The sequence below is a fragment of the Folsomia candida genome, unplaced genomic scaffold, assembly GCF_002217175.1.
Source record: "Folsomia candida strain VU population unplaced genomic scaffold, ASM221717v1 Fcan01_Sc014, whole genome shotgun sequence".
NCBI classification, from domain to species: Eukaryota; Metazoa; Arthropoda; class Collembola; order Entomobryomorpha; family Isotomidae; genus Folsomia; species Folsomia candida.
Window position 1 is genome coordinate 4,202,518 of NW_019091206.1, and position 22,147 is coordinate 4,224,664.

At 42.9% G+C, this 22,147-nt stretch overlaps 4 protein-coding genes across 7 annotated transcripts in view; 2 read left to right on the forward strand and 2 right to left on the reverse strand.

The window, feature by feature from the left end:
- Positions 1–19,683, forward strand: part of LOC110855799 (serine/threonine-protein phosphatase 4 regulatory subunit 1) — a 28,444-nt gene extending 8,761 nt beyond the window's left edge. For 2 of the 3 annotated variants that reach the window (XM_022104183.2, XM_035856824.1), the window contains 13 exons: positions 5,118–5,260; positions 6,345–6,491; positions 12,439–12,609; positions 12,717–12,991; positions 13,078–13,964; positions 14,067–14,243; positions 14,325–14,572; positions 14,876–15,037; positions 15,117–15,267; positions 15,371–15,441; positions 15,535–15,696; positions 18,849–18,978; positions 19,045–19,683. In XM_022104183.2, the coding sequence (XP_021959875.1) occupies positions 5,118–5,260; positions 6,345–6,491; positions 12,439–12,609; positions 12,717–12,991; positions 13,078–13,964; positions 14,067–14,243; positions 14,325–14,572; positions 14,876–15,037; positions 15,117–15,267; positions 15,371–15,441; positions 15,535–15,696; positions 18,849–18,978; positions 19,045–19,178 (2,858 nt within the window). In that variant the 3' untranslated portion in view covers positions 19,179–19,683. Of the gene's footprint in view, positions 1–3,153; positions 4,158–5,117; positions 5,261–6,344; positions 6,492–12,438; positions 12,610–12,716; positions 12,992–13,077; positions 13,965–14,066; positions 14,244–14,324; positions 14,573–14,875; positions 15,038–15,116; positions 15,268–15,370; positions 15,442–15,534; positions 15,697–18,848; positions 18,979–19,044 lie in introns of those variants that run through there. The other variant, XM_035856826.1, reaches the window with a different exon arrangement.
- LOC110855800 lies at positions 15,727–18,850 on the reverse strand. The gene is made up of 9 exons (XM_035856833.1): positions 18,596–18,850; positions 18,202–18,536; positions 17,799–18,125; positions 17,387–17,725; positions 16,625–17,308; positions 16,472–16,563; positions 16,274–16,394; positions 16,092–16,213; positions 15,727–16,029 (listed from the first exon to the last, which is right to left on the reverse strand). The coding sequence occupies exons 4-8, from the start codon at positions 17,606–17,608 to the stop codon at positions 16,097–16,099; spliced, it is 1,236 nt and encodes a 411-aa protein (XP_035712726.1). The 5' UTR covers positions 17,609–17,725; positions 17,799–18,125; positions 18,202–18,536; positions 18,596–18,850; the 3' UTR covers positions 15,727–16,029; positions 16,092–16,096.
- Positions 19,684–19,886: 203 nt separating the features above from the next.
- On the forward strand, positions 19,887–21,751 carry LOC110855805 (calcium and integrin-binding protein 1). Of its 2 annotated transcripts, XM_022104191.2 has the most exons (6): positions 19,887–20,002; positions 20,654–20,758; positions 20,845–21,092; positions 21,191–21,306; positions 21,386–21,468; positions 21,542–21,751. In XM_022104191.2, exons 2-6 carry the CDS (start codon positions 20,673–20,675, stop codon positions 21,561–21,563), a joined length of 555 nt encoding a protein of 184 aa, XP_021959883.1. In that variant the 5' UTR covers positions 19,887–20,002; positions 20,654–20,672; the 3' UTR covers positions 21,564–21,751. The 2 variants fall into 2 exon arrangements, with proteins under 2 accessions (XP_021959883.1, XP_035712727.1); XM_035856834.1 differs by lacking the exon at positions 19,887–20,002 and having other exon boundaries at positions 20,600–20,758.
- Positions 19,978–22,140, reverse strand: LOC110855806 (LYR motif-containing protein 4). Its single transcript, XM_022104193.2, has 4 exons — positions 21,993–22,140; positions 20,480–20,593; positions 20,289–20,409; positions 19,978–20,191 (listed from the first exon to the last, which is right to left on the reverse strand). Exons 2-4 carry the CDS (start codon positions 20,569–20,571, stop codon positions 20,138–20,140), a joined length of 267 nt encoding a protein of 88 aa, XP_021959885.1. The 5' UTR covers positions 20,572–20,593; positions 21,993–22,140; the 3' UTR covers positions 19,978–20,137.
- Between the last annotated feature and the right edge of the window lie 7 nt (positions 22,141–22,147).

Here is a 22,147-nt window from a genome sequence, read left to right on the forward strand (position 1 = left end):
TGCATACAGTATTCTGCAGATCTAAGGTTGCATATTTATGTATGTACTATTTATGTATGTATTTATGTATTCTCTGCGGAAAGCAAACTTTCCTGCTGAGCTGCTATCCTAAATATGCCTGGCGATTGCTGCTAGAAACTGTCATCTTTCAACTGGCAAGCGAGTATTTGATGAGAAATCAGTGTGGGGTGTCATTTACAAAATTCGGTGGATGGATCAGTGTCGTTCCTCGTTAGCAATGTATATGCACATTGAATGAGGAGGAAGCAATATATGATTCATTACTCATTACTCACTCACGTTAGTGTTGAGATTCACCCACAGCACCCTTGCCCTTGTCGTTCTCCTCGCCTAAGATGAGGCTGGCTGTGGCGTGGCGTGTTCTAATGACTGAAAGTTGCAGGCTGAAACTATGGGCATCGAATGACAACACAACCACAAGAGAGGTAATGTGACCACTCGTTAATCCTGGTACGAGATCATATAAGCCTGCCGAGCTAAACCTGAGGCATTGCAATGATTGTAAAATCAAAAATAAGACGGGAGATTGGGTTGGATAAGCAATTGGATAAGTAGATTGGGTATTCACGGGATTGTGGCTGAGTTGAAGATGTGGCGTGGATTATCACCGTAGTGGCCGAAGGTAAGAAGCATAAGGCATATGTACATAGCTAAGGCTTGCACAATGGGGAGGCTGATGAACTTGACGCGGAGGAGGTATGTGCAGGATAGTAATGAAGAAAATATGGCAATATTGGTGCCGTGCCACACGACAGGAAGCTCTAGCAACCTGACCGGAAATGAAAAGCGATCTTCTTATTCTTCAGCTTTTGTTGAGCAGATGTTGAGGGAGTGAGTGCGAGATGCAAGGGAATTTTCATCTAATATGTATGTACCGGAGCAATAGCGTATACATCATACGAACATGTGCACATCTCCGATGACGTGCGATGAGATGACTGGGTCGACTCGACCACCACAAAAACTGAAAGAAAGGGATCCACGGCCACACTTTATACATATTGCTCCTCCGTATATGGAATTATTTCAGCTGGCTGAAAGATGACATCGTTTATCAAAATCAAATCGAACCGAACTAATTCACATAATAACTCATAGATACACGTTCGAACACAGAGTGCAACACTGCTGCTGCGAGAAAACTATTCTCCCAATGAATGATGAGGATCCAGTAAACGTGACAATTGTGTGTGCATGTCAATATAATGTGAAAGAAAGCTCATTCTCGTTAATTTAGGGAGGGAGCAGCTGTTTTCTTAATTTAATTTCAATACAACACGTTATTAATGCGCTGAACTACTGTGTGGAATTTGTCTGGAGAAAGAGACAGAGATAACGTGAGATGAGTCTGTCGAGTAAATCCATGATGGATGGGATTGCGAGTGTGCCTATTAGTGAAAGCTATAAAGTGGATTGAGACGGACAGTTCCTGCGGAGGTAGTGCTTTCACTTTGCCCACCACCACAACTTTAAGAGCCCAGATCTAAGCGGAACGAGATTGACAAGACATTAGTTGCTGAAGAAAAACCTGCAGCTTTTATATAGCCCGAGCCAAATACTTTCTCAGTCCAGTGTGGGTCACTCTGTCACCTGTTGGGTCATCTCGTAAAAAGATTCTCCTAATTGATTTTTCATTCTTCCATCGAATGGCTCATTTGAGTTGCACCTTCATCCACAATTTCTAACAAGGTGTAAGATTTTGAGATATCTACGCACTTTAAGACCACGTTGTTCTAAATTGGTGAAGTGGTTCACCTACTTGCTGATGTGTCTCGGACAGACGAACATTACGATTCTATAAGCCATGGCTGGGCTAAGAAGTGAAAGAAAGCAGGACAACGTACATTGAACAAGACAAACACACGGCATTGTGCTCATTGACGAAGAGCAGGGGTAGAGTGAAAGCAGGGAAAATGCTAATTGAATTGTGTGTATGTGGTGGTTGTGGTTAATATTGAGCGACAAGAAAAGAAAGTAATATCATCAGCGAGAGAAATACAGGGAGGATGAATTAAGAGAAAGTCTCCAGATCCCGTCGTATGTATATGTACGTCTGTCCGTCCGTGGAGGAAGAGAGGGAGAAATGTTGGAAAAATGGGAGGGGGCTCCATCGATTTGCTCTCTCAATGGCAGAAATGAAAGGAGGAACGAGAACTCCAAAAAGTGACAGACTGACGAGAAACGATAGTTTTTTTTCCTACTCCTTCCTTGGCTTAGGCTCTCCATTCTCTACTTACGAGTTGTACGCGTGGTAATTCACTCGTAGAATTTTCTTCCTTTCCCCCTTCCATATTAGAAACCCAATGCTTGCTCACTGCGAAAGCGAAAGAGAGAAATGCAGGGCTTTTTATGAGACGTACATGCATACATGATTCACCAGAAAAGAGGATGATGGACTTTATTTTCTGGAATCTCTTTTCTGTTTTGTTCCGGTTTTCTTGGAATGGATTTGGTCGGCGGTAGCTCGGGCGGTGCTGGTCATTGGCAAAAGTTATCTTGATCGAGCACGGGCTTATCATTATTATTATATTTACGATTTTAGAGCCAACTACTTGGTGACAGAGAGCGAAGGTGGAGGCGATCTTGTAGAGCTTGTTTGTTATGTGAGGGAAACGTATGAAAAAGGCTGCTGAGCTGCTGTGTCATGGAAGAAATGAATAGGGTTCAACTTTTTTGCTGAGAAATGCAGTGTTGAAGAGAATGGAGTAAAAGTGGTGGTGGTGGAGAGTGAGTATTGGCTTTGTGAGAATGGGATCGGAGGAACATAGCGCGCGGCCGGTGACTGCTGTGCCCTCAGCTCGGAGTTTCGGAGAGAGACCATTAACCGGGCTTCGGAGAATGGATGGGGTGGGCGGAGTCTGGTCTACAACCGATTTGAAAGACCGAATCGTAGTAGTAAAAAGAATGAGACGGGGAGTTACTCCTAGGTACGTTGTCCTCTCTCACTCGCTGCACTCACTACGGGTTTCTATTCCGCTCCTGCTTGCCGGAATTCGGGAGTCCCGAATTTACGGAGAGAGTAAAGTGAGAGTTGCTCGTATCGTATCTCTCTCTCTCCCCTCTCTCTCTATTTTACTCTCTCACTCTCTCTGCCTTTTCCTTCCTTATAATCTCCGACCTCCTCCAACTCGGCTCACAATAGGGCCACTGCCACCACTCTTGGCGTGTGGGTCCGTGTCACAGGGAATTCTCGCTTCTCCCGTAACAACAACACCACTACTCGCCATACTATCCGACTTCCTCCCCCCCTCTCTTCACTGGCCTTTGTACCTTTGTGTGGCCTCTTGGTCATCTCCACTATCTCGCACCCATCACCAAATTCACCAACTTCACCGCCACAACTTACTCCGACTTGTTCTCTCTCTGTGTGGTGCGGATGAGCTTATCAGGCTCCAATCTAAAAAGTGAGTGAGCAGAGTTGTCGTACTTTTTTATCGACCTTGACTTGTATGGATTCATTTCCTTCCGTCGTGGTGTCAGTGTCTTTCTCCTGCAGCGTCTTGCTTAAACACTGCCGGCAGCAGTGATGTGTGGGTGGTGGTGTCAATTTCGACCATCCAAAGAGTCGGTTGATTACTATGTACTCACCAGGGCAGACTTAGAGGTTGTCAGGTCAGGAGAGACTGCATACTACTCTAGACTACGACTCGTCTGAAATTTGGACCATGATACCAGTGTCTCAGCAGTGAGTGGATTATTTCAATTTCAGAACTGAAATATCCGAGATAAAACTTTCATCAGGTATAGTGCGAGAGTTGCACCTTGTGTAAACACAACACTTTGGGGCCTGACGTACGAGGAAGCTGTTTTAATGGAAGAAGGGAGTGGGGCATAAAATCGGTGTGCTGTGTGTGGATTTTACTATATTATTTCCGTGCGTGCTGGATGGAAGAAGTTGTTGTTTGTGACCATATACATTCCGTCGTAGTGGGATCAGTAGTAGGTGGTGGTAGCAGGAGAAGGAAGGAAGGAAGGGAAGGAAGTCTGATGATGACTTTGTGTAGCGGCGGAAGGATGCTGCTGCCGAAGACGAAGAAGAAAGTGTTGTTGGAGAGAGCGAGCGAGGAGGCAGCAGAATTGGACGACGACGAAGGAATATTATTATCACAGAAGAAGAAGGAGAGGGATTCTTCCAAGTGAGCTAAACGAGGAGTCGGTCGCAGTGATGGCGCGGGGAGACGTGATTGGAATTGTGGGATCCAACCGAACCGAGGGTTGGTTTTCGGATGGATATGGTCGGATGGCTCACCAAAAGAGAGAGAAATAGAGAGAGAGAGAGCGTGTGTTGGTGGAGGCGAGGCGTTGCAAGTATCGATCCGAAGTTCGGATATGCGGCGTTGGTTGCAGTTGCGCACAACCCCTCTTTCAAAAAAGATCTCTCTCTCAGACTCGAGCTTCTCTCCTCTCCCTTATTTTATTTTACTCACTGCTACTATGAATACTACTACTACTGCTACGGGAGAGAGAGAGAATATTATTTGAAACTGGATCCACCACAAAGCATTCTCGTTGCAACAGCAATGCGCTTCATGATGGTTGGTTGGTTGGTAATAATGCTGCTTCGATCGCTTGTCAAGCGAGCGAGTATGGTGGACAGCACCGTTCCCAATGTTGAGGCTCCTCTTTTCACAAACTGCTGATTTATTATGACTCAGAACTTGCACCCCGTACCTATTTTTCCATGTTTTTATCGAATATTTGGAAGATGGTCAAACCACAGAGAGGCCACCTATGATGCAATGCAAGGGACGTAGTTGAGGGGACTTTGTCAGTCCAGTCAGTCGTAGTAAAAAGTATTGGGAGTGGTGAGGGTGAGGAGTCGAGATATTAACACGAGAATAAATGTTATTTATTTCGTTCCAACCAAAGTGGATGAGAATTAATGCTGGTCAGGTGGGAGGGGAATTTTACAAGAAAGTGAAAGCATTCATTCACCTCATTCTACGTGTGTTCATAGGGTATCTTGAGCCTATTGATTTTGTGGTGAGATCGATCCAACCTTAAGCCCTTTAACAATGCCAACGTCACACACTCCTCAGCCAGCCTTTCCTTTCAACTCGTTCCTTACGTTGATCTCTCTTTGTGTGTTGTTGCAGAGTACTCTGTTCGAGCCATTGTGATGGAGCAACTTCCCCAAATCGCCTTATTTTGTCACGAGGAAGGGCCTCACCTGGACCACGTCCTTCCTCAACACATCCTCCCACACGTCGTCAAACTCCTCACTGACAAGTTCACTCAGGTAAGACGACCACTCTCAATCTGACTCAATTTCACTATTTGCACTCGGTCTGTATGATTTTATCACATTTTCTTTCATTCATTCATTCATTCCAATGTAGCGAGTGAAAGCATGCAAGTCGTATTATTATTACAATTCATTCCGCCTCTTTATCTTACCACTACGTATGTATTTATGCAAATGTGTCTCACGAGTTTACGTGCGCTTGTTATTTCCATTCACAACACACTCGTGTATACTCTAATCACAATAACAAAGTTTCGTCGGTGCTGTGTGGGTTGCCTTGTTATCGCGGACACATAACCTTACTGTGTGAATGTCTACTTTAAAGCAGTTGAATTTCTGGTTATAAATTCCTGAATGAAAGCAGAGGGAGGAATAATTTAGGAGCAAGTTGTTTGCATGTGGTGAAATATTGTCGGTCGTTGCATTACACGTTCAGAATGTTATATAACCAGCCACACACACATAGAAGTAGCCACACACAAAAGTACCAACATGGGAGCAAGCAAACAAGGAGAGAAATTTCTTCTTTTTGGAGAAAGTCATGCGGCTTAATGCTCATTCGAGCTTGTGAGTGAGTGGTAGTAATGGCGAGTTTGAGGTGAAAGTATGAACCCACAATAGTATATACACAGTTATACATGTGGATGAAAGAGCCAAATTTTCTGATACAAACTACCACTCAGTCACCGTGCCTAATAAAATTTGCATGTGTAGTCAACTCACCCTCACTCATACACACATACGGCACATAGGTTTGCGCACCTGCACAGATTACTATCTCAGACTAGTACTATTCATAGCTTCCCCTAGTAAATCGCCACTTCCCTGATAGTCTCGTTGAGCTGTGGGGAAAGCCCGCCCTCTGACTTGCTATTTTATCCCGACATTCGTGTGAGTAATCATGCATGCATAACTCTTAATTCAGAGGTTTTCCCCATAATTCACTATTAAATGTGTGATTCGGCTTGGAAGCACGGGGAAAGTTTGTGACTGTGTGAGCAATGCTGAATGAGTGAAAGTTGATGCCGTGGTCATGGCCCAGTCGTGTCTACGAAATTACAAGGGTCATTTGTTCCAGGTGAGGAAGACGTCTCAAGCTGGTCTCTTGCTGCTGGTGGAACGAGGAATCATTGCTCCTAGTCAAGTGGAAGAGCATGTGGTGCCCATTGTGATGGAGTTCACCATGCCCGTCGCCCATGAGGACTATCGGACGGAGATAACCCAGGTAAGGGCACAACTGATTGATCATCATTCCAAATCCCCTTCACAATCCATCATCAGGGAAATAGGAGGCTTGATCAATTCACGACAATCAATGTGCTAAAAAATCATCATACTAAAGTAGGAAATAAGGTTCCTGTTAAAGTGGATTTGTTTGTTAGGGCTGCTGGTTGGTTGTTGAGTGGGTTGAGTAATAGAAGAGTATAGCACAATGCCTGCTAAACTGGATTCCAATTTACGAGGCAAATCACGGAGTGTCGTAATTTATTGGGAAACGAGAGAGGCCTTCCAAGGGAGAAAACGTGCTGTTGCTAGCTCTATTTACATAATGTGTGCTCATTTTTTAGCTTGAGAGGCATCGACGATAAAGTGGGAGCTTCTTTCTTCTGGATATTGGTGAAAAGGGAAGAGAATGGGCTGGCTGGTTGGTTGGAGTGACATTGAGGGGATTATGACTAGTTACGTGAGATGCTTGATGTAATGGTGATTTGAGTCCTGGGGAGGAAATCCTACCCGAAAATCAAGATGGATGAGTTGGGTTTCCTTTTCTTCGTCCCATCATCATCGTCATTGATCTAAAAGGGTCCTGGCTTCGTCCACTCGTTATGCACAAAGACTCGTTATTTAGAGTGAAAGTGGACGACGGAGGTCAGTTAAAAAATCAAGAAGGAAGATATATACGCATCGTCGTGTAAAATTGTGCCCTGCATCATCATTAGCTCCCAGCACATTTGGAAAAGTGTGCTTTCCCAAGTGTTATTTAAAAGTGCTTAAAAATACTAATCGTGCACCCCGACTTGCGAAATTTCTCTTTTATCGGTTTGTTCATCCCTCTTCTTGTTGAAGTCTGCAAATTAATTGGATCCCAAACAACGTAAATACGTGCATGCATGTATGGCGGCCAAAAGGAGAACGCATGTTCATACTTGTGTAGTTGTTTGTTGTGTTGCACCACCATGATTCCACCCACCAATGGGATATGTGCCTATGTACTAGAGCTTCATGTAATCTGTGTGTGTGCAGATCAACAACTGGATTGAGAGAACATGGCGTTTGGAACGTGGCCAATTAGTCTGAGTCTCTCAGACAAGAGACAGCGATCATTGGTTGCGCAACTTACATATTTGCAACTTTAACAAGTTTATAGCCTATGGTGAGAAGGCTATATGTGTGTCATGGACATTATATGTCTGCACACAACGAAGCTGATGATGATGGTGTGCTCCCTTGGCTGTTGAGACAACTCATGGCATAATATTATTATTGCGATCTGCCTGCAATATTATGGACTGCTCCATTTCGAACGCGTCACAGTTGCATATTATGCCCTCACCCTGATTGCTTGTTAGTTTAGGAAAATGGAAACACAAATACAGTTGATAAACTGCAGTTGGGTTTTTGCATTGTGCATTGTGGAGCTAAGGAAGGAATGTCACGCCGTGTGGTTCAATCAAGGTGGGAGAAATTCATGGAATGCATGCATAAATGCATACACAACACACGCACCAGATAATAATGTCTCATTTCCACTTTCACGGGAAACTTGGTCCAAATAGTCATTTCATTTGTTTTAACGTTTTTGATGGTGGGTGGAAAGCTGTGAAATACAATGGGCAATGCAATACCCTTGCATCAAATTGTGAGGGGGCTCGTAAGAAAAATCATGACTCTCTGTTCTGTTCCTCTCGGTTGACAAAGTTGTGTGTGTGATGGACACAAAGGAGACGCTTTCATTCATCAAGAGCACCTTTGTCTGCTCCAAGTGAAGGGGTGCTGCTTTTATTGCTCCCTCGCATTGAGACGTCCTGCTCCATAAAAGCCCAAAGTGAGAACACATGATGGGAAGAGGAGTAGCATTTGTGCATACTTGTTCTTGAGAACTAATGAGAACATATAATGTCCACACTTATTGACTTCACTACTCGACTACACTAACTGCCGTTTTCACCTCCGCTCTCATCTGTGGATTTCCGACATTAAGAAACATGACGGGGGTTCCTCCTGGGAGAAAGCGGATGACGTTTTGCTGGTGGAAGGCTGAAAGACATGGGTAGTGGAGATGTGGCCCTCAAGTGATCATCTCACTACCTTGTCTTTCACGCTTTACTCTCGGTTCAGATGCATCCGTCCTCGCCTCCTTCCAGCAGCTGAAGAACACCTCCGCCCGCTCCACCCACCTCGGAGGACGTGAGATCTGTTGCAAAGTCGTCAAAGCGGCTGTGACCTATGTTCTCTCTGCTTCATATCACAGCCACCTTTGATGAGCTTCGCGGCAGATGCACTCGCTCGTCCCTCATTGTCATCCCAAAAGTGGCCACGCGACGAGTCCCTCATCATCGTTTTGGAGGAGGAGATGGGGGCGTATCGCGTCAAATTGGGTGTGGTGTGTGGAAATGCACTTCATATCACAGCCATATTTGACGAGTTCCGACTCTGTCGTCATATATCAAGAGGACCGCCAACTTGGGGACTTCAAATTTCATGTCGCTGGAGTCATGTCGAGTATAATATGTAGTCTATACGTGCGACATCGTAACATTCATTCATGCGTTGGATTGCCCAGTGTCGGTTTCCATTTTGTTTCCTGATCAGGAGACATGTAGGTTGGTGGGTGGACAATAGTTGATTAAATCTTGGTTATTGTATATGACGAGTGAGCATCCTTAGTTCCTTCCATGGATTTTATGGCGATGACTCTTGTCATTGCATATTAGGCCAAATTAGGAGTTTTTTAAAGCAACGGGACTTGTTGGAGACCAAGATGATATGCCCATGGTCGGTCCACCTCGAACGAATGAATATCCTGAAGATGACCAAAGAAGCCTATTCTCCACAACTACTTGAATGCGTCGCTCTCAAAGTGGTTGTGCTTATGTGGAGTAATTTCATATCACAGCCAGCTTTGATGAGCGATGAATCAAGTCTACTCTTGGCTAATATTGCTGTATGTCATTCCGTCGTGACCGAGGATGGTTTCTCGAGTGTGTGTATGGATTGGTGTCGTGTAGACTTGAGCGGGTCTCCTGGGTGCGTGGATGAAAAATAAACGAGAATATTTATAGTTTCAACAGAAGGAGAGTGGGGAATGGGGATGACATCATACATTAGGGAAGAGCAAGGAAGGTTGGCATTTGTCCTACACAGTCTCGTACTGTGGATGACGACATATGAGCAGTGCAGTGAAGAGGATGCTAGTACTAACCAAGGCGAAGAAGATCATCTCCCCAGTCTCCCTTACTTGTGTATCTCCAACAACTTAGGGAATTCTCTTAACTTGGTGGGATTAGCAGTGTGCGAGAAGAGCAGCAGATTATAAAGATTTGCTCCAATCCCGTTGGCCTCGTGCTGCATTTCTGGCAACATATATTTTACCCCTTGTGGCGCTCATCGTTGTCCATTTTCCCAGTGCGAACCGAAAGATAAACATCATTAGCAGTGCTCCTTTACGAATTCCTGAAGTCGTTACCAATTGCCCTGCAATGGCATTGCATGGAAAATAAGGGGTGAAAGTTTGCTTCCTAAAGCAGCATCTCTCCAGACCCTTCCCTTCATTTAAAATCCATTCCAGAGGAATGAGACATGAGAAAGGAGAATGATGAGCACGAAGGGTCGTGTTTCGAGCGGCGAAGAGATGAGGCGAGTAAACGTCTTGGTGGTGGAGCTGCGATAGATGATATTTATCCGTGACGAGGGTATCTATCTCTTAAAAGAATAGTGTCCCTGTGTCTGGTTTTAGCCCGTTAGTCAGTGGTAGAAGTGAGCATAGAAGCATTGTCAAGCGGTCTCATATATTAGAACCTCTTCGACATGTAGATGGACCCTTCAAGTTTGGATAATTGTGCCCACAATGAGCAGCGAGGGGTTATTTATTTAGCGACGTAATTTTGCTCGGCTTGTTCTCATCTGCGCTTGGCTCATGACATGGGAGGAGGGGGAGTTGCAGCAGTTATTGTGGTTTGACGTGAGAAACAGAAACTTGGGTTTATGCTAATAGTACATTTTAATGGTGATCAATAGGCTGCATTTTAAAGGAGCCATGAGACGGACGATGGTTCATTTAAAGACTGGTGAGCTGTGGGAACGAGCACTTTGAGTTGCCTTCGGGTTTAGAACGTTTCCATTTCTTTGGGGAATAGTGTAGTAAATTCCAACTAATTGGACGTGACGGGGAGAATGTTGTTTTTTAGCCAATTCCTGAAAATAGGTTGAGAGGAGCTAATAATCCAAAGCTAAGTTATAGCCGCTCATTCCTTCCTCGTCGCCTTCGATCCCTCCTTCCTCCTTCATTAGGAGATCAAGGAAATAAGTTTAAATATGAGGAGGATTGCACCATGGCCACTGCTGGTGAAAGCTGGCTTTCGTAAATTTATGGAAACCCCAACATTCCCAAGGAAAAAATGTTGAGAGGGTGGTGAGACACATAAAACAGAAAGAACAGGTCCACGCGACGACGTTGTGGTATGCGCGGAATGAAAAAGACGAGTTATGTTGGAATTACACATTGACGACGATGCGACTCCTGTCGTGGAGTCATTTCCAATTCTTTCGTCGTTTGTGGTTTATTAAGAAATGATCTCCTGTGTTTTTGTGCGTGTGATGATGTGCCCATGTTGAGATTGGAGCTTGGTACATACATACATTCATACATTGATAGACTGGGGAGGAACAAGATAGCGTACTTTCACTCGTGTTTTGCGGTGGCTGTTGGGAGGAGGAGGCAGATCGTGCGAGGAGACGAAGAAGAATATCATCGCCCTTGAGCCACTATAGTAGTGAAAGAAAGAAGGAAGGAAGGAATGGGGAGGGATTCGTTGGGGGCTCGCTGTCTTGTGCAGAGTCCGACGAGACGACTCCCTGGATTCATCATAGTGAAGCTTTTAGAAAGGTCTGCAAGATGCATTATTTAGGATCAGCGCTGATGTCGTAAGTATATTGCCTCGCTCGGCTCTTCCACACGCCATCAGAATATTAATGCCCATTTGCACCAGCCAGACCCACCAGCCAAGAGCAGCAGTGTAGGGAAAGGAGATGCGCCACTTTGGGGATTGTCGACATAAAAAAACTTTAGTTTGCTCCCTTTTCTGATCACCCTCACAAAAAGTTGTCGAAACTGGTAAACTAATCTGGTCAGTTCCTCGTACCTCTCTCTCTTTCTCGTCGTCGGGTCCAAGTGGCATGTTTAGATGCTGCTCATAGAAGTGTTCACTCTCATCTCGTCATCTTTCTTCCTACTGTCCATATGTGTGCATCTATGCAGATACAGACTATCTGCATCATTGCCTTGCATTGGAGGACATGCTAATTGCTAGAAATTTGCCACTCACTCGCTCCTTGCACAGTGGTCGTCGTAATCACTTGTTTACACCGTCGTGTTTGGAGTCTCTGCCACGAACCAAGTTGTGATGATCCTTTCCCTTTCACGTCCCCCTCGAACTCATGTACGGAGTGGTTTCGTCAGTTTCTTGTCGTGGTAGAAGTAGTGGGGTAGGTTTGGTCGCTTCTGCATCATTGTCTAATCCCCTCTACGCTTCACCATTGCAAATGGTTTTCACCTGCCGGTGAATGAAATATGAAATATGCCAACCAGCAGCAGCAGCAGCGGCGATGGATGAAGAACGAATGTGTTTGTTTGAACATGGCTCGCAAAGTGGGTGTGGTATGTGGATCTTGTCATCATATCACAGCCAGCTTTGATGAGCTAGGCTCAACAAATAGTCGACCTGAACCTCCTCCTTCGTGCCACCCGTGACCGTTCAACACTTAACTGTTAATATTTAGTAGTCTTCATGTTCAACATAAACCTGCTTGCATTGCATCCAATATTTTGTGTATATACAAATTGAGATTATTATGGTCATAATTGAGCATGAAGTGATGATTGATGATTACGCTGATGAGACTGGTTTTATATGTGTGAAATGAAATTGATTGTGTATTTCTGTATCACACAGTTCATGAGCAAGTTAGCACCGCTAGTGGGAAAGGATATCACCATAAATTGGTATTTGGACCGATTCTGCCACCTTTGCCACGACAAGTTATTCCAAGTCAGGAAAGTGTGTGCTTCCAGTATTGGAGAAATGGCCACCGTCGTCGGTATAAACCTAACGGAACACGTTCTCGTAAGTGGCAAAATTTGTGCATGCAATATGTACATATTTATAAGCATATTGATGACGTGTATATGTAAAGATATTAAATACGAAGGACATTTTTTCCTATACTCCAGGTGAGCCATTTTCGCTCCTTGTGTCAGGATGAAGTTTGGGGGGTCCGAAAGGGGTGCGCAGAAACAATCACAGTCTTTTCCAGTTGCTGTAAACCCATGGTGAGGAAGGAGATATTAACCAAGGCATTTGTGGAACTACTTCAGGACTCCTCTCGCTGGGTGAGAGTGTCGGCTTGTCAGTCATTGGGACCATTCATTACCACATTCGTCAGCAACCTTGGCACTTCTTCAGTCACCACCGATTGTTCGGAAGCGGAAAAATCATTCCTATCCACGTAAGTCCAACTTATTTTAGAATAAGTTTTCTGCATTCCTCAAGTACTATTAAAATTTGTTAATTAATATCTCTTCTTTCGTCCAGATACAAAGCGGGCAATTATGAACGGGAAACCAGCACGGATTCGCTTACCGAGTATGAAAGACGTCTGCCATCTTTGACACCTACCACCTCTGCCCTAGTCGCCCCAAATAGCAACTCTACGCGATTGATAGCAAACAACGAAAGCATTTGTGAAGAAGGAACAGTAGATCAAAATCAAAACACGAAAGGACCATCACTGACCACGGAGCCTGCTCAAACGAGTCAAAGTACCGATTTCAGTGTCATGCCCATGCCCATGGACATTGATGACGTGGAGGATAGCAATTTTAGCGAACCGAAACTTTATTCTACGGCTGTAAACTCAGTCACGTTGAGTTTTGAAGAGAAACGTAGAATTGCATACGAGCAGAATGGCAACGAGGTAGATGCCCAGGAAGATGATGAAGATGAAGTCATGAATTACAACACCTACAAATCATCAGAAAATAGTGACAATCAAAATAGCATTGCTCAGGATCAGTCCAAGGTTTATGAGTCGAGTTCCGACAACGGGACTAATGATCAATCATCACCAACAATGTTACAATATTATGTGGGTCCTTCACCCGAGCTGGACTCAAAGGTGGAGAACTCGGATGCACTTCTCCGAGTGGAAGTGAACAAGAATCAAGAGACTTTAGAAGCTCCTGACGAGACGACAGAGTACGATACTTGGCAGTATTGGCGTGATTCGATTCCAGAAATTGATTTGAACGTCGAAGTGGGCAAGCTCAAAGTTGGGACTGAAAGGATTGATGCTCAAATGGAAGTTGATGCCCTGTTTGAGTCCGGCCTTTCAAAGTCTGGTGAGATTGTAATATCCATGAACACAACGTCTGGAATGGGTGCTCAGGATGACAATAATAAAACAGCGTACATTATGCCAGGTATTTGCACATATTTATGCACCGCTAATAACATGACCTGCTTAGTCCTCTTATTTATTATGCTACACATAGTTAACATGCATCGAATCTCCTCGTTTTTAGATATGCAGATTCATCGAAGCTATATGAATTTATTTAATGCCACAAGTCGAGAGCAGGCAATATATGGGTTTGAGTCTTTAAAGTTGGGGGATGCCTTCGACGATGATGATGATGACGAGCAACTCAACGCAACCTATTCTCTTGGTGATGAGTACTCTGCACACTCGCTATGGGGAAGTAAGTATACTCACGCCACAGACTATTTTGCATTCATTTATATTATGTACTACTGATAATTTTTGTAATTTAATTGCCCAGACAGAAACTGCAGGCCCAGACTGTTGACGGATTTGCCAAAAACGATTCCAGTGATTCAAGATATTGTTCCAGAAATCTTGTTGGAAAATTTCACAGCCCTCTGTCAACAAAGTAAAGACCATCAAAACACGGACAGTGAAATACTTTCGTTTTGTGTGTACAATTTTCCTGCCGTCGTTTTAACTCTGGGTCCCCAAAATTGGTCGCTCCTTCGTGACTGCTATGAAGCTTTGGCGTGCAATGTGCAGGTATGTAGTCGTTATTTATGAATGAGTAGTACAGTCGAATGGGCTATAAGGTAGCAACCTAAAAAGTCCTGTTTTGATGGAAAAATGCCAGCGTGCACGCTCGCTCACCTACTTTTGCACGGAGTCATGTACATGACTCGAGTAGGTGAGCGAGCGTGCACGCTGGCATTTTTCCATCAAAACAGGACTTTTTGGGTTGCTACCTTATAGCCCATTCGACTGTATGAGAAGTGGAAATATGTGCTGTGCGATTTTCGAGTATGCCATTTTAAGTATTGTTATCCCTCTTTAAACCTCATGTAGTGGAAGATTCGTTACACCTTGGCATCATCCCTTCATGAGATTGCTGGTATTCTTGGACCTGAATTATCCGAACGGGATTTGGTTCCATTTTACAATGCGACGACGAAAGACCTAGATGAAGTTAGGATTGGTATTTTACGAAACTTGGCCAGTTTCATAAAGGTTGGTCTAAGTTTCCTCGAATTGTAATTTGCAAATATGAAAATAGTTACAATAATTCTCCTTTTGCGTGTATCCGCAGGGTTTGGGAGGCGAGGCTCAGAGAAAATGTCTGGAAACGCTGGATCGATTCGCAGTAACAGAAAACAATCGAAATTGGCGGTTTAGGTTGGAGTTGGCCGACCAGATTAAAAATCTGTCAGAAATCTATGAAGCTGAAGAGATTTTTAAAGGTGCTTATTATTAACATTATATAGTATGCAGTATATATCCTTTACAAATATGAGGAGCAAGTAGATGGCACAATATACATATTTTTTTCTTTAATTCCCTCAGTACTGTGTCCTCTAACCATGGATCTGCTCTTGGATCGAGTGGCTGAAGTGAGAAAGAAGGCATTGAGTGTGGTACGTTTCCTTTCCACTATGTAGTCATTTAATTCACTCAATCACCATATGTATGTACCTTCAATACTAGTGTGGTCTTGTCAATGTCAATAGATTCCCTATTTGGTGACGAGACTCAATTACTCGTATGCGGACCACCCCAATGACCCGAGCATTGTAAAGGATTTTCTAGAACACCTCATAAAAACTCTTGGTTATAGCGATGTGTGGGTGCGGCGACAAGCATTCGCCACCCTTGCCGGCCAACTCGTTGAGGTAGGCAGAGTTTAGTAAATAATAGACGAATAATAAATAACTCAGACGCTTTTATGGTAAGCACTTAGTATCAACAAGTAAACAACAATTGAATTAATTGAAACTGACGAACTTTAGACATCGAAATGACAAATAATAGTAAATAATAACTCTTAAATAAATAAAGTAGATGGGTGGAGGTGGAGGTTGGACAAGAGGTTCTGTTGTTCAATCGCTGTTAGATCCGCTCCCACCACTCCCACTCGCAACGAATGATTCGTCTGAATCTGCCTTGTTCTTTTTCTTCTTCCCATCGTCAGAGGAGCCCTTGGAGGAAGGTCGCTTCTTTGTATTCTACAAGGGGAATAAATAAATTTAAACGAGTTTAAATAATGAGTCAATGAGGAGTTCCTTACCTTCACTACTTTTTTGCCAGAGGAGACGAAACAGCTTTCTTTTTACTCTTGGTTTTCTCCTGGTCAGAATTCGAACTTGAATCAGAGTCTGATGAGAAAACTTTGGAACTCTTGCTCTTTCCCTATGACGAATAATAGTTATATTAATTAAAAAGTATCAGGGATGATTTAATACGAACTACCTTTTTTTCCTCTTTGACCCGCTTCCCGAGACGAGACAAGGATGTCTTTGATGTTGATGGCTTGGGATCCTTAAAGTCATCGGAGTCGTTGTCTTCCGATTCAGCATCAGTAGAAAGATCACTATACATAACGTTAGATTAATGTAACGTTATTATACATTGACGTCACAAAACAATAATGCCAAAGCATTTCAATACCTGCTCTCGTTCAGACTGTGCTTATCCTTCTCTGGATTGTAATCCTCGCCCTCGGAAGATTCGTCCTCATCATCACTCGGTCCTTCAGCCTCCTAAAAAGAATAGGCAAATACTTTAGTTAATTAAAATGAGATACCTACAAATCAAGTTTACCATTTTCCCATGATTCTTGACACGAAGCTTCTTCTCAAATTTTCCAAACACCGGCTCGATCCTCCAAAATAGCTGAATAAACTGAGAAATCTCGTTCCATGCTCCAGGGCCAACAAGGCCCAAACTGACGCACTTATTCGTCGAGTAACAGTGAGCTGAACGATTGGGAGGGCGGAGTGGATTTCGGAGTCCTAGTAAGTAGGCAATGTAACCGGCAGTTATCATCTTCGCCTCAATCATCTCCTTATCCTTGGTGTCACATTTAGCCAAGAGTGAGCACGTTAGAGTGGGGGCATTGACTCCTGGTGGGTACGCCTTAGCTTCCGTGATCCGCTTGTACTCAGTAACACCGTCACTCCTTAGTCCGTCCAGTCGTTTCTTGAAGTCGGGGGTATCAGACCACCCAAAATACCACATGTCTCTAGATGTTATGCAATACAGAAACGCCGTCCCTTTCTCAGGCTGTTGCGTGTCAGCTGCTGGCGTTCGGAGTAAGTACTCCCCAGGAAAGGGATAGACCACCTTCTCATCCGGGTCCAACTTGCGACGGATTTTGAGATGCATGCCCAACTCTTTTAAACGCGTGTCGATCTCGCCTTCCATCCCATAACAGAGAGGTATGAGATCGTCCAAATTGGTGAAGGGCATACTTCCTGGGGCTAATTTCATCATCATTCCGATTGTCTAATAAATAATAATAATAATGTCAAATTGACAAGTCTCAATCTATATAATACACAGTTTAGAATTAAATAAACTAACCGACTCAATTGACAGGCGAATTAACGCATCCTGCTCGTTGTCGAAATGACACATGTAAATATTTTTAGGTATTGGGCTGTTATTTTCTTCCTTCGTGGCACAATAATTGACCCATTGTTGATAAGCATAAATTCCCTGCGACGTGCGTAAGTTTGCCTCATGATTTGTCTCCAATTCTGGCGAATCCATCCGGACGGAGGTTATAAACTTCATGTGCATCATAACAAGAGCTTCTTTGTCTTCATACGGAGTCACTGTCACCACGGTGAAAATCAGCTTATCTTTATGAATTGCACATTTTGGAAGTATATCACTCGCTAGTGTTAATCTGGTAGCAGTCTATAAAAATAATGTATTAATTGTAATACTTAACCCAATTTATGAACAAAAGTCAACATAAAAATATGTTTACCACGCTTAGTACACAATCTATAGGCTATATATCTCGTTTCTTCATATCTTTCTGTTTTTCTCTCGAGACACAAATGAATTATTCCCGTGGTTGGAGCTCTGTGGATTATTAGATTCCAGTCAGGTTTATCAGTGACCGGAACTCGTCCACCTGCTGCGAAAATCTTTGTAAAGAGGAGCTCTCTTTCGTCATCACTCAAACCCTCCTCTTCTTGGGTGAAAATGAGCTCGGGGGACGACTCCTCGATATCCAGCTCATGAAGTGAGGATGGCGAGTCTTTGCCAACTAATTGTAGAATGGTTTTCTTAATGAGATGGACACCTTTATCTGTATGTATCATAATAATAGTTATATTATTATACCGTGTCATTTAATTCGATTAGCTAAGTGATTCATCACTTACCTAGACTAATTTTCCCAGTCCTAGACTCAGAAGTCGTGTATCTGACTTTAAACTCTTCAGCCAGTACTCCTTGTCGAACGTAGATCACCCCGCTGTCCTCGTTCTCCATTTGCATCTCATCCTCCTCTGGGAAGTAGTACCATGGCACTGGTTCAAAGTCGTCATCCTCCCTAGCTGAACTTGTAGCCGTGACCAATTTCCTCTTCGTTTTGTCTTTTGTCCCAGGAGGGTTGAGATATCCTATAGGGGCGAGAGGGTCCTTTGCTTTCTCCACGAGTAACAATTTGGCAGAAGTGGGGGCCGGTGGGGGAGTAGGTGATGGCTCCCGCTTTGACCTGTAATGCAAATCAATTAATTAAATACGTACTGGAAGGAGGAGGGATGAAAAACTAACCGTTTGTTTGAAGACGGCCCAGCGACTTCCTCCTCCTCCATTATTGGAACAACGGGTCCCTTATCATCATCAAATGAGTATCCGCCCCCCTCCATATTAATTTTAAAACAGAACTTTAATTTTGTGAAACGAAATTAAAAAATGAGCTGGAGTGTGGAGAGAAAGTGAAAACAAGGTTCCAATTTCCCACTTGACCGGGGAATGTGCCATATACATTGAGAATTTGCTTTAATTTGCCCTTTCTTCCTTTCAGATTGGTGCCATGTCACCACCACAATTTGCTCAAAATATTCTACCTCCATTCCTTGCTCTGAGCAAGGACAAAGTTCCTAATGTTCGACTCAAGGTTGGCCAGTCTATTGTGATGAACATTCTACATCAAGGTATGATTGAGACTAGTAAAATCCTTGGATAGTGGTTTGATAAATACATGAAATTTACGCATTTAGAATATTTTGCTGACCCATCAAACCCTGCCAACGAGCTTTTACAAGCAACTCTGATTGAACTACAAGAAGACGACGACAGGGACGTTCGATACTGCAGCCAATTTCCTGATGAAGATTTTGAATGTACAAAATGACCTCATCCGCTCGCTCATGATGAACCTCTACGTCGTCAGTATACGCACACCAATCACTATCTGATATATTTATTCCATGACAGTAATTATTGTACTCAAACTGTGTGCCATAATATGTTTGATACTTAACTTCACCATTAGTTTAGTATTTAATATTTAAATGTGCCTACAATTGTTGCTCAGTCACCAGCGCCGTTAGCCTCGTTATAAAGAAGCGCACAAGTCCCGTGAACTGGAGAAAGTTGGTCATGCACACTAGTTTAGTAAATGAGGTACCACAATTTATGAAAGAACTGAAACACGCTTGTGATATTAAATTTATAATACGATTTCGGTGTCGCTGAATCTAATGTCTTTTCTACTTGTATCCGATAATCTGCGCAGTAATGATTTTTATACAATTTTGTAGTTCCATTTACATGAACTAGTAAAAAAATACACGAAATTATTATCCAAAAATGTTAAAATATACAAAAAGGCAAATAAAACAAAGAATATAATTGAATTTTGTTTGTTGGTTCATGCTTTATTTTATAAAACCTCGCAGAGCTTTGCATACTAAAACATCAACCACGTTTCTCTTTACATTTTTGCTAGATATAGATCAGTCTGCAGCCTATACATACATACATCTTCCTTCCATGGTCTGCAGTCGGTACTAGACTAAAAGCTGTGCAGTGAAAGTTGGGGTGAAAGGCAGGGAGAAACGGTTGTGTTGCCAACACAAAACGGAGAAAACACTCGACTCGGCTGCGGGAGTTGGGAAAAGTCCAGGTAAAAGACTTCCATCAGCAAGAAATTAGTTTTTCGAAGCATTTTTAAAGGTACGTTTATTCTTCATAAATTGTAAATACATACGAACGACCTCGCTAACAGGACGCTGCGACGCTCTTGGCTAAATAGTATTATAATGCAATATTTGTATAGTAATTAGAAATTCTCAATTCCTATTACATGTCCTATTTCTGTTCTATTATTAATTTGTCTGAACGGTAAATGTCCCCAATAATCACCTAAAAACAACAATTTAAATTACCATTCATCAGGGTTTTCAACATGAAATTCATATTATGAATATTTATAAAAAGAGACAACACGACTAATACTCACCTGTCGTTTGATAATTGATAAATTTTTATTTGCTTTGCTCATTTGTTCCTTGATTTTCTCCTTATCTTGAAGATTCTTATTTTCCTTGAAGGCATCTCGTATTCTTCTTAATGCGTAGTTTCTAGAAAAAAACTTTTTGTTGCACACAATTTTTCAAGGCTCAGTAAATTGTCTATACGTAACTAGCTCACCGATAATTATAAGAGCTAAATTTTTCACTTTCTCTAAGCATGGCTTTGTACATGTGAAGGACAGTGTGTTTTCCTGCCCCGGTGGAGGCCATATTTAAGTAAATTAGAAGCGACCTGCAAAATGGTACAATCACAAATATGAAATATAATTACAGGTCTATTATACATTTTCAGACGGATAAGTGGCGTGAGAATGGGACGACGTCATAGCGTGTTCACCAAAGAGGAACTGGAGGACTACACGGACCTCACGTACTTCACCAAAAGGGAAGTCCTCATGTGAGTAGCAATAAAACAACGCAATGCCAGTCGGTCTAGTTTCCGCTAAAAAAAACTCCAAACGTGGTTTCGTTTCTGTTTTGCAGCGTGTATTCTAAATTCAAAGCATTAGCTCCGGAGGAAGTGGGTCGCGACAAGGAAGTCCGGCTGCCGATGGAGATTATGCTGAACTATCCGGAGCTGAAGGTGAACCCTTTTGGAGACAGGATCTGTCTCGTCTTCAGTACCAGCAAGGATGGAGACTGTACCTTTGAAGATTTCCTCGACATGATGTCTGTCTTTAGCGAGGACGCCCCAGTCTCAGTCAAGGCAGAGTATGCATTCAGGATTTTTGGTAAAACCAACTAATCGAAGGGCCTACATATATTATTTAATTTAACTGCTAGTAGTGTGGTGTGGCTTAATATAATCTGTTTGTGTCTGAATGCACAGATTTCGACGGAGATGACATGCTTGGGCCGGACGATATTGAAGAAGTCATTCGGCGTTTGTTGGGAGATGAAACGCTGCCTCCGTCCGAAATTGCTCAACTCGTACAAAACCTTACGGTATATCTCACTTTGTCAGTAAAATAGGTACATGATCTGGCATGTGTATGCGCCTATAAAGCGATCTTCAAAATTGCAGGCCGAATCAGATTTGGACGATGATGGAATGCTCAGTTTTGCAGAGTTTGAACATGTCGTGGCCAAATCAACGGATTTTGAACAGTAAAAATAGCTTAATAAATAACTCGTTCAACCATTATTAGAATTAATTTTCTGTATCTTGTTCTTCTTACAGAGCATTCCGTATCCGATTGTAATTGAAACTCAATTTTTTTCCTACGCACCAAGCTAAATTGTCCCAAACAGGTTTATTTTGGTTAATATTAGTATAACTTGAGTTGTTCATCTGTCAATATCAATGTACAAAATCTATCTCTTTCCTATACCTCCTATCAGTTGTAATAGTTGCTAGCTTTTAATAAAAACAAAAAATGTTTTAGTAAAAGTGAAAGTTGCGGCTTGAAATACTTGAATGGTTTCTTTGTTTTCGAAAAAGTACGACACACGGCTTTCACCTCCAGCATAAATCACATATGAAGAGATGAAAGCAAGCAATGAACGTGGATCTCGTGCACATGGATAATCACATGGAGTAGGAAGACCACATAACATGTGGTGTAGTGAAAGTGATTAGTGTGACGAAGGTGAAAGGAGCACTATTTAGAAAGTGGTGGTCATGTGCTCACCGTGTTGTGAAGGGGTCCAGCGAGTGGGGCGATATTCTTCTTCTTCGTGGCCTGCCGTCCAATGTTCTAGATGGTCCTCAGAAAGTCTTGTTGTTACCGGGCGAGTGAGGAAGAAGAGACGACGGAGAAAGTGAAACCGTTCGAAGGTGGCGGAG